Raw genomic sequence first — 16,557 nt, forward strand, 5'->3', positions numbered from 1 at the left:
CTTCATACATTCAACATATTTAGACTTCTTTTGGGATACGTTGAAGATAAGGTATATGCCATTGGCCATATGCCATATTATTATGTAATTGGCCCACAATCGATTGAAGGACTTGAAGGTGGAATACGTGAAGTCGTCAAGGACGATGCAGCCACAAATGTGCGACGGAAATTTTTACAAAAATAATATCTCAAGGTAAGTGGCGCATTTACGTTGTAGATGTCTATGGGCTCCAATAGCCACTTAATACAAGGTGGGCTGTGAGCTCGTCCACCCATCTAAACAATAAATAAATAAATGGTACATACTGCCAGCGTAGCTGAGGCGGCCATTTGGCTAAAATTGTTTTTCATTAGTAATGGCATCCCTCTCTCTCTCTCTGTCTTTAAAATTAAATCAACATCCGATGATATCGCTTAAAATACTCGTTTTTTTTTTAAATGACACCTCCAATCGATTCAGCCTATATTATGTTACTAGGTATAATTTTTGAAATAGTTAACAAAAAAAATTCAATCAATAATATAATCGTGACATTTATTAAAACATTTGTATATCTGCTAACTACTTTACAATAGTAACATACTCAGCCCAATAGAATGTATTAAAATTTAAAGTAATTCGATTTTAATTCAATTGAAAAAACAAGTGATCGCTACATTGGTGTTATCAGTTCACAGAACGTTCATTTAAATGTGATAATGTATGTCAGTTTTTTTATCTTTATCAAATAGTTTAATTAGAATTTATTCAAAATTTTATTAAACACTACATACATATACTCGTGTAGTCCACACTCAATGTTTGCATGATCTAGATTATTCGTTCGATTAGTAATTTTTGGGAAATTATTCCATAAATATAACTTTACAGACTTGTCAGAACCTTTTGCGACTACATTCACTCTGATTGTAAGTAAAGTCATAGACAAACAGAGCTACCAAAAACTAAAAATCAATACTATGCGCTAGGGTAATGGAGTAAGACAAAAATATGTCTGCGTATGCCATCACACACGCGCCGACGAAGACTTGTGATTTTTTAGCACTTTCAATTCTGATTCGACTAACAAAAAATTAAAAACCTTTTTTTTTATCGACATGAATACCCCGTATAGGAGATCGAAATCTCACGGTCCAACATAACAATATTGTTACGTGTTTTTTTTTTTGTTTTGCAGGTTTGAAAAAACGACGAAAGGAATTATTAATGTATTTTAGAATTAGAAAGTGATTTTTGATATAATATAAATTTAAATGAATTCTCATCTTGCTTAAATTATCTAAGGCAAGTATTATATTATTATATTAAGTTTTCTTTGTCGTAAAATAGTCGTTACTACCATATTATAACAATTATTCAATATATCACCTTTATTGTTTTCCTCTTTATAAGTATAAATTTTTTTATTTAACAATTTCATTTTAATTCTAGCAAATAAACGCCGGCAATTGAATTTTTACGCATTTACGTAAACTAAAAACACAACAAAACTTTTTTATCAACATAGATACGCGAACTAGTTAGTCTACATCCCACGTTAATTTGACTGTTTCTATGGCCTTTAAATAACTATGTGGGCGTCGATTGAAAAACAAATCAAGAAGAAGCTGATGCATGTTCCATTACAAAACAAATTCATAAGCTTACTTAACATTAAATACAGATTTATGCATTAAATATATGTTCGCATCAACTCGAATAACAAATATTTTTTTATAACATTACTAAATACTGGTAACCCACCTATAACACGGTAGATACGTTCCCTACAAAGTTCCGCGTTGTACGAAACCGTGTTATATAAAACTAGAAGCCAGTATAAAAAGGACAGGCTTTTTTCTGAATGAAACATCTCAACTATGCCTGTATGTATATTTTTACCTATCTCTATATATAAAAATGAATTGCTGTTCGTTAGTCTCGCTAAAACTCGAGAACGGCTGGACCGATTTGGCTAATTTTGGTCTTGAATTATTTGTGGAAGTCCAGAGAAGGTTTAAAAGGTAGATAAATATGAAAATACTCGGAATTAAATAAAAATAACAATTTTGTTTTTCCTTTGATATCTCCCCCGTCGGACGGGTTCCTTTTGTTTGTTTTAAGTTTATTTTATACAAAAGTACTGTGTTATAAGAGAATTTATGGTATTTTTTTCTTTTCGTGTTGTAAAATACCGTGTTATAAGAAAGTTACCCGTATCATTTTTTTTTTATCGTGGTACATAAACCAATACAAGGTTTATTACATACGATTTTATAATTACAAAAATATACAATTTTTTTTTACATGGCAAACCTTTCATTATCTTTAATCCTAACTATCACACATACACAAACTTAATCTGTTTTCAATAAGAAATTAATACAAACCATCATATTAAATTCACTGATACAATAAATATTCAAACGATTAATATTTATTGTATTTATTATACGATTATTGATTGTTTAGATTTATCGATCACAAGTTTTAAAAACAATATATTTTTGTTCCCTACATTCGAAGCTTATCGTATTTAATACTATTCGGAAAATGTATTTGGAAGTAATTTGGTAATAAAACTATTTTCTAATATTTTTATTTGCATAATTAATATCTTCTACTTAAACACTAAAAACATTAGTACAAATAAATGATACCTACTAAAAAACGAGTTTTATAGTAAATTTGCAAGCAATACACATCAGTCGTTAAATTTACAAAAAAAAAAACTTCCACAAAAATTACAAATATTAAAGAAATTTGTAAATAGAGAGACTGCGAGTCGTTTTACGACCAGATCAATGACTTTTATGGCTTAGTTGCGCGTTTGTTTTGTAAATTTCACAACTTTAAGACATTCCTAGCGAATTACGATTCTCTCTGTTCACGTCTGACTGAGAACATAACATATATACTAAATAAATGCGCGATAAAAAAAAAAAAAACACCTTACATGACGTCACGTATTTTGTATTCAAAACGAGCCCCAAAGAGGATAGAAAGAGACAAAATATATAGTAAGCTTGATCACTCGGTCTTTATTGCAACTGAATCTTTCAGTTCAGTTCGTTCCGTCAGAAAGTAGAAGAAAACATTCCTCGATCGTGAAGCTTCTAGAATGTGTATATATCAGTTTATCAAAATAAAGACGGAAATATATATCGACGCTTGAAAGGCTAACGTGACTAAGCGACAATAACTGCTTTGTACATAAATGATAGGCAATAACTATGTTCGGTATGCAAAAAAAAAATATTTCTAGGTCTATGAAAATCATTTCAATCCTACAGCTAGATTCGTTAAAATAGATTTTTTTTCAGGTATTTCAACTTTAAATTAGTCTACTGTAAAGTTCACGCATTGTCGCTTAGTCACGTTTGCCTTTCAAGCGTCGATATGTTAATAGTTTTTTATACCATGGATGACGGTAACTAATAATATTGTTAGATTTTATGACGAAAACAATCGTGACTTACTAACAACACAAAATCGCATTATCTCCGACGTCAGTAGACGACCTCAAAATTGCTATGCAACCTATCATTGGTCTAGGAATACCGCTATAAAAATACTAATAGGTAAACAGACACGAACACAAACAAAAAAAACAAAGAAATAACTGTAGTCATTAAACAAAAGAACACATAAATACAATCAGTTAAAAACCAGATTTGGATGCACAAGTGACGTCACGCGTGGTGAAATTGTATTGAGGCGATTTTTTATCTTAAATCGGGACTGTCCGGTTTTGTGTTACTATCATTCGACGTCAACTAACACAATCTCTTGAATTCTGGATGCCACCACTTCCTGAACTGATAATAAGTATTGGGACTGGCCATTTTTTTGTTATTCAATGCCTTACAGAGAGCACAGACGTTGTCCACCTCCGAAGGGTCGCGGTACGTGTAGTGCTTCTTCCAACGGAAATATTCGGCGTACAACTTGTGATTTTTCATGAGTTTGTTCATAATTTCCGCAAGTTGAGCGGGCTTGTATCTTCTCCCGTCGATGTAAGAGCCAGGTGGAAGAAACCTGATTGAAGAATTATGTTTTAATTTCATAAGCAACTCGTAACTATCGGTAATTAAGACTATCTGTAAATGGCATCATAAATTTCATGCCTTTTTGACAATTAATTAAAACAATATATGATATTCTGATTAATTCTAATTAAAAAAAACAGCTCTTTAGGTTATCAAAAGATAAACAATTTGTTCCATAACAAATCCGTGCTTCATCACAAATACTTTTCAATCAATTTTCATAGCACCGTTTTTTCTTTAGCCCATTTAAATAAAGACCTTCCTCTAAGTGAATCTTATCAGTTACATATGGTCAGAGACATGAGGTCTAAGCTGCAATTGTAAAAAGCCTGCCCCACACTTCAATCCAAAAGGAAATCGCGGCAAAAATAAAGGGAACGGCACTTAGATGTATCTTTTTTTTTATTGCTTAGGTGGGTGGACCAGCTCACAGCCCACCTGGTGTTAAGTGGTTACTGGAGCTCATAGACATCTACGACGTAAATGCGCCACCCACCTTGAGATATAAGTTCTTAGGTCTCAAGTATAGTTACAACGGCTGCCCCACCCTTCAAACCGAAACGCATTACTGCTTCACGGCAGAAATAAAAAGGGCGGTACTCACAATACATCTAACAATCAAAGAATTTCCATTTTAATTATTTTATTCGTTCTGCCTCTATACTTCAATTAATTTTGTAAATGGTTTTAACCTATATTAAATAAAGTAACTTTCGTAATAGGAAACATAGGATATTTGTCAATTAATACGCTCAAATAGATATGTGTGTAAAATTTTGTATTTTTATTGCTTCCATTGGAAATTAAAAAAGTTTATAGCCTACTTATAATCACCGATAAAATTAATGAAGTTTACGTTACCGTGAACGTCGACAGATTTGTTTGAAACGACGAAACAAACTTACCTAGAATAATTCGCTCCGCCATACACTATCGGCACTACGTCATGTTGTAATGCAGTTAACAGCTTCTCTGTGACATAATCTTCTGCAAACGTATTCTCTAACGATAAATAAAAATAGTAATCTTTTTCCAACAGCGAATGACAATCGTTATTCTTGTCCCTTGGACATTTTAACTTTCCACACGATCCGTAAATATCGATAGAATATTTAAATCGATTTAAGGCCCTTTGTAAATCGTCCACAAATTTCTTTCGTCCGCTTTTACTCTTACAATTAGAGACGAACCAAGCAGCTGCTTTAGTCTTATTGGCAATTTTCAAGGATAGATCTTCGTCAATCTCCGAGAAGTCGTCCGCCCATACCATTTCTTTCTTCGGACCAACAATCTCACCATTCATATTTCTTATTTGTATATATGGGAACGGAATATCTGAATCCAGTCTATAAGTGGCTGTCCAATTGAAAAACCGATCGAACTTTTCGCTGCAAACGGGAAAATTTTCCGCAGACTCCATGTTGAAGAACACATATTTCTGTTTTCCCGTACGGATTCTCGGCAAATCTGAACTTTTCATATTTCGACCATTGAACGCTATCCCGTCAAACTTCGTGAGGTCGCCACCGAAGAATTTCCTGTCAGTTGTTATGTAACAATTTATCACCGAGCAATTGTTTTTAAGGAAAGCCCGTTGACCTTGCCCGAGGAAATAAAAAGGTGCAAAATCTTGCCTTGTCCATAGCAGGATATACTTGATGAACTTCGGTAGCTTGCTAGTCTTCCTATAAACATCCGAATAACGGAGATCCTTCGAAACATTTTCGAGGGCTTCTTCTACGAGACTTGCAGTGACCCTGGACGATTCGGTATCACAGTAGAGCTGTATCCAAACTAGTGATAGGAAGAGGCTCGAACAGCTTACTAGAAAGAAGAATTTGATGGAAAGCGAGTGCTTTATGACGTGTTTGGGAAAATAGATCTGGATACACCGGGGCATCTCGGACGCTTCATACTTGAGAACCAGCCGTGCGAGTTAGTCTCGGTCATTTGGACGCTGATTGTTACCAGAATATAGTCAGCACCTGAAAAGGAAAATACCTCAAAAAAACTACACTTCTGATAATAGCCTAGTTTAAGGTCGCAGTCACAAAAGAATGTGTAATTTGTTCAAATATGTTTTCAGGTTTTTCTTTCTATTCAAATGCGATATGAATATGCTTGATTGACTACAGTAATGAATTAACTCTATTTATGCAAACTTAAACAAAAGAATATTAACCTTTAAAGGAAAAAAACACGCCAATATTTTATTTCCTATGATATTTACGGAAATCTGCAAGAGTATAGTCGAGTCTCTGCCTGTCCCGACTAAATTGTATTTAATATTGAATTAAACTCATTCATATTTAAATATCTTTGTATTATTCAAGTCCATTTACTGCTACTAGTATTCGCTCAATCAAAATTTAACCCTAATCACTGGCGCCTCAAGATTTAGACTCATTTTATGTATTATGTGTCTTGTGTTGTTCACAAATTGAAGAATAGCACGGACTTTTTCATATAAAAGATATGAAGCTCGTGTTTACTACCCATCGATTCCACTTTAAGAGTAGCTAGTAGTTTTGCGAAAATTGTTAATCAAAATATAGGAAATATTGGAATATATATTTTTTCAAAACTCTGTGATCTAACGAGCAGTCCTACAAAATGATGGCTACCGTTATAGAATCTCAATGAAATGGATGAATTTCTCATGACTTGGTCACACAATCACCATATGCGATCGATTCTGACTACTTTTTACAATTAAATTTTGACTAAACCAACTAAACTAATATAATACAAAATGGACGATATAAAGGTAAAAGGTTTAAAGAGACTCTTAGGGCGCATAATTCATCAAATTTGCTAAAAAAAACACAGACTATGAAAATACTTTTGTTTGCCATGGAACATAGTGACGGGTGTCATTATTTATGAATTTCAAAGATGGCCTAAAGATCGAAAAAAACGACCCTTTTACTCAACACAATTTTTTATTTTCTGATCAGTAATGATATGACGCTCCTCCACTCATGGGTAACAGATAGGTAATAGAACTCTGCGTCCTATCTAAAGACGGATAACATTACAATTAGTTCTGTGAAACTATATAACCCATCGAGGTTACTAGAATAGGTACCTATGAAATTTCAGTAATGAAATTTCAACCTCACGTCTTAAGGTGATATCTAAGGGCTGTGTTAATCACTTTATATCAGCTGAGCCGTAAGCTCGTTTACCTGTAATTACAATTAAAAAAGAACGATGTAGCTAATATTAAATACGTGAAAATTAAAGTCAAATGAAAGTCGTTTTTAAAAGGAAAAAGAAAAAATATAATGCTAAGCCCGAATAATAAGCCCAAATTTATATAAAACATAACCTTGTAATAAGGTTAGTCATTTGATTTTAAACCTAATGTTTGTTGTTCAAAGCACAAACCTCTTGTAGTACGCTTACGAAGCCCTGCTACAATCTTGCTATTTTACGACGGAAAAATTCAGAATCTGCAACTTCACACTGATACACTCTGACAGCTCAAATTTAATTTGGCCGGGTTATCGGCACATGCGCACTCCGGACGCGAAACATCGGCGAGATAACATCGAGAAGTCCGTATGATTATTCAATAGCCTCGAGTTACAGATTTTATATTTATCATCGCTATTTGTTCATTTAATGTTTTGTGTTAATGTGTATGTGATTTGGACAGCGGTTTCAATGAGGCGTTAATGGCACAGGGACGCGGGGATCGGGGCTGCCGGACCAACACGGCGCGCGCTCTGAGACTGTCGTACTCATTCGCGGCCGGGCAAGGTCAATGAAATTTGTCAGACGACTTACGACTTTAGACGAGGTAACTAATAAGTAAGTTAGTTAACTCACGCAATATTCATTCTGCTACACTTGACTAGACCAAAATAATTAAAATTACAAAAAAAAAAAACAATGGCGTGTGTTTCGCTGGAGCACCGCCGACGGACTGTGTGTACTGTAATAATGTTTTTAGTGTTTTTCTGGCGTTATGAAATGTATCGACTCAGTAGGTATAATATGCCTACTTTAGCTAGTGTAGTTATGTGTGTACCTAACTGCTGATTTGCGATTCACTCAATCGTACGCTGAGAATTTTTATTTACTTACGTACCTTGTACTACAGAACTGAGGCTTAGAATTCATGTCTCAAGGTGGGTGACCTTGGAAATATTGGTGTTGTTGAGGTCTATGGGTTCCGATAATCACTTAACACCGGGTGAGTCGTATCCTCTTTCACCCATTTAAGCCATAAAAAAGAAGCCAACTGCTGTATGCAGCTAGAATATGGCATACTGTAATTTATTATATGTATACACTAGGTATTTACTGTTATAAACTGCTATATATGTATATATAAAATGATCTTTTGAAGGAAATAGATATGTTTTTAACCACATTTAATAATTTGTATCATGTACATTATGTTCGGGAAACTTCCAATGTTATTTTTTTCAACTTCAAGACATCCGATTAGCTCGTTTTGCACACACATCAAGAACCGTATTCAACACAATTAGTAAATAACTGTTTTTTTTTATAAATCAACAATATTAATGTTAAATTCGTCTTTACCCAACTTTGAGTCACACGAACTACACCCACACAACCACAAACACAACCGGTTGTAGTGAAATAAAAATGATAACGATAAAACCAAACAAACGATGTTTAAATGAGCAGACGACATAATATCAAACAAAAATATTCATCGTTCATTGAATGCCTTTGAAATGTAATCACAAGAGACGCTGATTATAAACATTAAATGAATTATAATCGATGCGCGAACCGTATACCTTTAACCGACGAATGCGTATCAAAATAATCGCGACTTGTAAATCAAAACAAATAGATTACTAAATACCTTTGTATTACTTGAGTTTTTCAAACAACTTAAAAAATGTATTGGTAAACACACATTCGATTTTGTAGGGCACGGCTCCGATCGTGGCCGACAAACAGACTGATGTAGGACGAACTGAGTAGATATTAATTAGAACAGAACAGCCGAACCACTCCCCGCTTGATAAATTAGGTTGACCATTTGCGAAAAACGCCCTATTTTTTATACTTCAAGGAGAAACAACGATCAGTGCAAATTAAATTATGTGTTAATAATAATAAGTAATAAGTAATAATTAATGGGTGATTCTGAGGCTGTCAGAATTTTCCACTCGTTAAATTATTGTTACAACTGTGATGGAAAGAGATGATCAAACAAAACTGTTAATGGATATTAAATGACAAAATATGTGGTTAAAAACGCCTATGATAGATATAATACGAATTAAATACCTGGAATATGAGCTTTCTGGGACAAATTCATTGGGTGATTCAAAGAGTATGTCTCTAAAATAAAATAAAAAACGTGTGGCACTCGGAAACTGCCGCTGTAAAGCTATTGCATAGCATTTTTTATCAACTTATGCAATTATAATTAGACAATGATAATTTAATATTAAAACAATAATAAAACAAGACCACGCTATATTAAACATTAATAAAAGCAAAAATTTAACTGTCCCCTTCACACTCATAAGCTAGACCGCGCGAGAGAGAAATGGGCAGACTTTTCATGATGCGCATGCAGTGTGACGTCACGCCACGCGCTTATTCACAAACACTACACAAGCGCAACGTGTGAATGTGTTGAACGCGAGCTACATGGTAGGCGGAGTGAGGGGTGTAAGGTTTTTTTCGTTACGGAATTTCATGATTCGGTCGCCACGCTCAAGGCCCGCAATAAAAGCTATGCAATTACAATACAGCTTAAAAACTGTATTTTGTTATGTTTACTTAACTCCCTCATGCAGCTTCATAGAGATGCTAGCAGAGTAGCCAGAATTTCAAGATTCTATCAATTCTGAAACAATTTCATTAAGCATTTCCGTCGTCCTCCATACGAGGCCTTATTTCTACCAATCAAAGTGACTGAAAATCAGCGCTGTTCAATTCATCGACTTTGAACAGCATTAGCTGAGCCACCTCTTTTTGCCGTTTATAGCAACCCTAACGCCTGCCGCGTCGGCAGCCGCGTCTGATCGCGCGCCGCGACCAATCAGGAGTTCTCGTTGTCGGCTCCCGGCGCGATTCAAAGAGTAGCGACCGAGGGGCTTTCCCTTTGGCAAGCCGCGCGCGCCCCTTTTCGGGCGCCGACAGTTCACCCGCAACCACCGAAGCATACACACGAGAATACGTCCGCACCTCGCTCGCTACCATTCCTTTTCGAACTTGTTTGTGGGACCCTCTGGAGTATTCATACCCAGTGCTCCAGCTGGACAACACAAAAGGTTTTTTTTTTTTTTTTCTTCTTTATTTATCTAAATGTATTAATCTGGATGTGTGTGAAAGGCAACAAATGATATTATTATTATTATTATATGTTATAAGCACTGCCTCGCCTAGGAAGACGGCAGGACACACTCCAGCGAGGTGGGCAACAATCGGCCGGTGCGTTAGGGACTATTGAGAGAGAAACCGGCGAACTATACGGGCATTGTCCAGCAAGACTACTTTTTGCATTTGGGCCACCACCGACTTTTTGTTGAGACCAAGCCTCTCGAGATGTTATTATTATCCTGTATTAAACACTGCCACGCCTGGGAAGACGGCAGGACACACTCCGGCGAGGTGGGCAACAATCGGCCGGAGCGTTAGGGACTATTGGGAGAGAAGCCGGCGAACTATACGGGCATTGTCGAGCAAGACTGCTTTTTGCATTTGGGCCACCACCGACTTTTTGTTGAGACCAAGCCTCTCGAGATGTTTTGAGAGGCTTTTAGGGACCAAACCATTCACCGACACAACTACCGGGATTATTTCTGTAGATACCACCCTCCACATGTCGGTCACCTCGTGCGCCAGGTCCAAATATTTGGTTTTTTTATCTACCTCGGCCCGCACGAGGTTCTCGTCGTAGGGGATGGTGATATCCACCAGAAATACCCGAGACTCCGTCTGGTCCATCAGCACGATATCAGGCTTATTCGCAAGAATAGTCCTGTCCGTGATGATGGGCCGGTCCCAGTAGAGCTTGGCACGGTCGTTATTATTATTATTATTAAATTCAACGAGACAAGCGTTTTTTTTTAGACAAACAATTAAATTAGCCTCGTTTATTATTTCACTTTTCGTCATTGATATATAAAATAAAATACATAAAATAAAATACATCAATGCTTTTCGTTATTTTCTTGTTCCTTATGTCCCACTGTTTAATGCGATAACCGCGCATTACCGTTGTAACAACCAGTCAGGAATCCTAACAGACATTAAAACACACCGTTCTCTTGGCAACATCAATTGGCTTTTTTAAAACTACGTACTAAATTGGAATGCAAGAATCTCAGCAGTTTTTCAGTCAACTTTTTTTAAATTGCTTAAATGGATGGACGTGCTCACGGCCCACCTGGGTGTTAATTGGTTATAAGAGCCCATAGACAACTACAACGTAAATACCGCCACTCACCATGAGACAAGAGATCTAAGGGTCTCAGTTGTAACAGTACAATGGCTGCCTCACCCTTCAAACCGAAACGCACTATTTCTTCACGACCCAATCAGACAGGGCGGTGGTACCTACCCGTGGAACTCACAAGATGACCTACCATCAGTAATTACGCAAATTACCTAGTCAGGTCATAAATTCTGTCACATGTTTAATGTAAAATAATTGAAACAAGTTTATTCATTATGTAACCATTCATATACCAAAATTAACTTAACAAAACATAGATTCTTATGACACTAAAGTTTATTCAAAATGACCTCCGTGATTTTGAATACAGGCCTTCAATCTGCGCGGCCAGTCGTCTATCGCAGCACGAACGAGGTCCATGTCAATATCGGCGGCTGCCTTAATCAAGGATGTCTTGAGTGACTCCAAATTGTGATGAGGCTTTGAGCACGCCTTTTTCTCCAATTGTTGCCATATCTTGTAATCTAACGGATTCAAATCTGCACTGGAGGAGGGCCAGTCTTCGTGCCGGATGAAGTCGATTTCACGCGCCGCCAGCCAGTCTTGTGTGCTCTTCGCTCTATGAGCTGGCGCCGAATCTTGTTGGAATTTCCAGTGCCTGTTATTGAACACGGTATAAGAAACAGGTTCCACAAGGTTCGTCAGGACTGTATTTTGATACACAACTGCATTCGTTTTTACACCTTTCTCACAAAAATGTACCTCTGTTAAGCCCCAATAAGAAACTCCCAACCATACCATGAGCGATGATGGAAAATGACCTCGTTGGATACGCGGAATACGGTTGCTCGCTTCTTCACTACTGTGTGCGTACACCTTATCATTTTGTTTGTTGAAGCTCTCTTCAACGGTAAAAATTTTTTCATCCGAAAAAAGAATTTCCCGATATTTTTTCCCGCGTACCGCTTCAACAAAGCGCGGCATCTCTTCAGTCTCAGGTCCATTAGACGAGCATTCAAACGATGTCCTGTTTTTCTTCGATATGCCCGAAGCCCTAAGTCTTCATTTAACACCCTTTTCACCGTGGTTCTGCTTAACCCCATCTGAAGGGCCAACAGTTTCTGCTTACGTTTGGGATTTCTTTGAATTCGCGCCTTCACAGCTTTTATCACTGCTGGAGTCCTAACAGACCGAGGGCGACCACTTCTTGACCTGTCATCTACACTAGAGTCTTCATTGTATCGTTTGATGGTACGATAAACGAATCTTTTGGTTATATTCAAAATTTTCAGTATGTTAAAAATTTGAATTGGCGCGTAACCGCAACGATGCAACGCAATAACTGCAACACGGTCTTCTTTAAGCGTCCACTCCATATTTAAAATGAGTAAAATTCTAAAAGTATACATTTTTTTTTTCATGAACAATTCGAAATTCGAGTCCACTCCATATTTAAAAATGAGTAAAATTCTAAAAGTATACATTTTTATTTTCATGAACAATTCGAAATTCGAATTCAATAAACTTTTTTGTGGCCAGCATTCTAAAAGAAAAGTTTTTACTGTGTGACAATACTTATGACCTGACTAGTTATAATGTTTACGAGTTTGACTTTTATTATACGATGTTATTTATACCTTCACCATGGAAGTCATGATCATTTGTTAAGTATGTCTTTCATTAGAAAAATTGGTACCCGCCTGCAGGATTGCAAGTTCTTTCGTATTCATCATCTCAGCCTATAACTCTCCACTGCTGAACATAGGCCTCTCCAATGAATTTCCAGTGCGACCGGTTCGTTGCCACCGAAATCTCTCAAATCAAAAACTCATTCATCACTTCAATTTTACATTTCTGAGCATACAAGAAGCATAGCAATAGTGTAGTATAATATAGCATTATAGAAATAGTCTTTTATCTTATGTTAAATAGTTACTGGATCTTATGTATACCTTTTTTTTCCCTACCTATGTTGATAGCCTTGAGAGGCTATTTCAGCTTCGCCCTAACAAGTAGGTGAGCTCACGAGGCTCAAACCGGAGTGTTGCTAAAACTGGCCTTAGCAAGAGCAGTGCTTCGCAGAATCTACCATCGTATCGGAAACGCGACCCACTGAGCAGAGCAGAGCCAAGCCGCTGCCTACCGGCGAGAAACTCAGTGGGGTGTGTTGACCGGTGCTTGTGGTACCTAAAAGCACCGTTAATGGATCGGAAGGATACGTAATGAGGTGCATGTATGTCATTACGCGACTTCCACCACCCACCATGAGACCAAAGTCGCAAATATCTATCCTAGCCTTCATACCGAAACGCATTATTGCTTCCCGGCAGAAATAGGCACGGTAATGGTACCTATCCGAACGGTTTCACAAGACGCCCTACCACCAGTATACCAGTCAGGGTGGGTAGCTGCATACACGTTATGACGAGCTTGTCCACTCAGTTACACTAGTGAAAACTGGTGGTAGGACCTCTTGTGAGTCCGCGCGGGTAGGTACCACCACCCTGCCTATTTCTGCCGTGAAGAAGTAATGCGTTTCGGCTTGAAGGGTGGGGCAGCCGTTATAACTATACTGAGACCTTAGAACTTATATCGCAAGGTAGGTGGCGGCATTTACGTTGTAAATGTCTATGGGCTCTGATAACCACTTAACACCAGGTGGGCTGGGAGCTCGTCCACCAACCTAAGAAAAAAAAACTGTTAGACGCTGCAATGTTATTACAGATCGATATAGCGTTTATTTAACAACGTGTCAAACGTCGCTATCAAAATCAATATGTATCGAACAATTACCTTTTTGTATGAGGCTGATATCGCACAGTGTTACATTCACATTGAGCTGGTGTAACATACAATTCAGTTCAGTGGTGGGAGGGTCTTTAGAGCCTGCACGGGTGAGTACGGCCGACCATCTTGCCTATTTCTGCCGCGAGCCAACAATGCTTTGCGGCATGTACTATAGAACTGTGACTTAGAGTCCGTGTCTCAAGGTAGGTAGCTGCATTTAGGTTATCAATGTCTAGGGCTTCGATGGCTTATTAAAGTGGTCCGTGATTTCGTTCACCGACGTAACAAAGAAAAAAAATGCAGTCACCAATTTAGACGAATATTTAACAATAGTTTAATCACATTATCTTAAACATAAAATCAACTGCCACGTGCGTTTGTCAAAATTGGAGTGATTTATATTTCGTTGTGTAAGTTGTACAGTCTGTCAAAGTTTTTTTTTAATTTTCGAAATTTTCCTTTCATACAACTAGTATATTCACAGTGGAGAGAGAGTAACCGGATTGCACTGATATCTATCTTCTATCTATCTGCTGTATTCATAAATCACCTGGTATTCAAGGGCCACTGGAGTCTATATAATTTAACATGCATGGCACACTCCACTGTAAGACAAAGTTGAATACAACATTTCATATTTTATTGTTTGTATTTGTATAAAGCAAGGGATGACAAAATAAATAAAGTATGTTTTTAAAATATCTACTTACCTATTATATATACAATATTATTATACACGCTTTTGAGGAAGTAAGTTCTATGCAACATTTCATATTTTGTTAAGTTTTTGTATTATTATAAAACAAGGAATGAAAAATAAATATATTGTGTGTAAAATATCTGCTTCAATAAAATATTATTCCTACTTTACATTAATCTTGCAACGCAAGAGCGTATATACCTATGTTAATTACAAACATCAGGTTTGAGCCCCATGAGCTCACCTACTAGCCACGTTTACACTGAAATAGCCCATAGGGCTATAAGCTTAGGAAGGAGAAAAAAAAAAAAAAAAAATTTCGGTAGCTCATTCGTCGTTCGTCGCGCAACGCGTTAGTCTGCTGCTACTACTAATACAAAACACAAACCGAGAAGTTCGTCAAGATGACCGGTCGCGGTAAAGGAGGCAAAGGTCTTGGAAAGGGGGGCGCTAAACGTAACAGGAGGGTGTCGCGTGATAACATCCAGCAAAAAAAAAAAAAAAAAATTATTACATTTTCTGTCATTTTCGCTTGATTCTTGTCCTTCTTTAAAAGAGGCTTGTGGAGAGTATTAAGCGGTAGGCAGCGGCTTGGCTCTGCCCCTGGCATTGCTGAAGTCCACGGGCGACGGTAACCACTCACCATCAGGTGGGCCGTATGCTCGTCTGCCTAAAAGGGCAATAAAAAAAAATTTCTTTATTACTTAATGTTTTTTAAATTTGATTTAGAGCGCAATCAATAGAACGATTATAGAATCGGAGATTTTGTAGAATCTCACCGTTGGTCTCTTTCCCTTTTAATAATGTTATTCCAGCACTACTTACTTTTCCATGAGTGGCCACTCTCTCCTTACATCTAATACATCTCGATGAACACTTTTAGTCCAAAACCATTAATTGGCGTCACAATCACTATTTTACGAGATCGCAAAGATGCGCACGCTTCATAATGGAGCCAAATTGTTTATGTCGATGTGCGGTGAGACAGGTATAAAAATGCGTAATAGGCATCAATACAGGAGGGAAAGGGACGGTACTATAATCGATGCGCTCACAATGATGTGCAAATATTTTTTAATTATGCATGCGTTGCAGATAGTGCGCTAGGGCTACAGGTATAGCTTCCCTATTCACTTTTGTGTCTCTGATCGCATACAGCCTGACTTTGCAATAATTTTTACTATTCTACTAGACTTTACTATTTAGTACCTACTAATACGAGTATAGCTTCAGATAGATCTATTGGTGAACATGTAATGACGATGGTGACTATGAAAAACAAAAAGGTGCAGTTGTTTTAGGTAAATATTTGGAAGAATTGTGAAAACTTGAATAAATTTTATTAAAAGCGGATTTTGCTATCAGTATGAAAGATTAAAAAAAGCATGCTCGTTATATAAACTAAAATACAATAACATAGAATTGGTATTACGATATATGATTTATTTGAGAGTAAAATGAAATTGACGTCATTCGGGAAAGCCGCAGAACCGACCGGAAGTGACGAATGGCAACGGTCATGGCGAGCGGACGTGGACGCCGTAACACCGGAAGTCGCAGCGCGAAGCCAGAATATATCCAGGATTTTAAATGTTTCCAACTTAAAATCACTCAACCTAAACCTTCTTAGGTAAATT

The 16,557-nt window shown here is 37.0% G+C and overlaps 1 protein-coding gene and 1 long non-coding RNA gene across 6 annotated transcripts; one reads left to right on the top strand and one right to left on the bottom strand.

Moving 5' to 3' along the window:
- Nucleotides 1-516: 516 nt before the first annotated feature.
- On the bottom strand, nt 517-15,872 carry LOC114246828 (lewis-type alpha-(1,3)-fucosyltransferase). Of its 5 annotated transcripts, none has more exons than XM_089739381.1 (3): nt 15,746-15,872; nt 4,937-6,016; nt 517-4,020 (listed from the first exon to the last, which is right to left on the bottom strand). In XM_089739381.1, exons 2-3 carry the CDS (start codon nt 5,929-5,931, stop codon nt 3,759-3,761), a joined length of 1,257 nt encoding a protein of 418 aa, XP_089595507.1. In that variant the 5' UTR covers nt 5,932-6,016; nt 15,746-15,872; the 3' UTR covers nt 517-3,758. The 5 variants fall into 5 exon arrangements, with proteins under 5 accessions (XP_089595507.1, XP_089595506.1, XP_089595508.1 ...); XM_089739380.1 differs by lacking the exon at nt 15,746-15,872 and adding an exon at nt 8,881-8,974; XM_089739382.1 differs by lacking the exon at nt 15,746-15,872 and adding an exon at nt 8,589-8,845.
- On the top strand, nt 7,726-11,188 carry LOC149499580 (uncharacterized). The gene is made up of 2 exons (XR_016325628.1): nt 7,726-7,851; nt 10,624-11,188. It is a non-coding gene; the product is annotated as an uncharacterized LOC149499580 (long non-coding RNA).
- Nucleotides 15,873-16,557: the final 685 nt, after the last annotated feature.

This window comes from Bombyx mandarina, chromosome A1 (genome assembly GCF_030267445.1).
Source record: "Bombyx mandarina strain Sakado chromosome A1, ASM3026744v2".
Classification (NCBI taxonomy): Eukaryota; Metazoa; Arthropoda; class Insecta; order Lepidoptera; family Bombycidae; genus Bombyx; species Bombyx mandarina.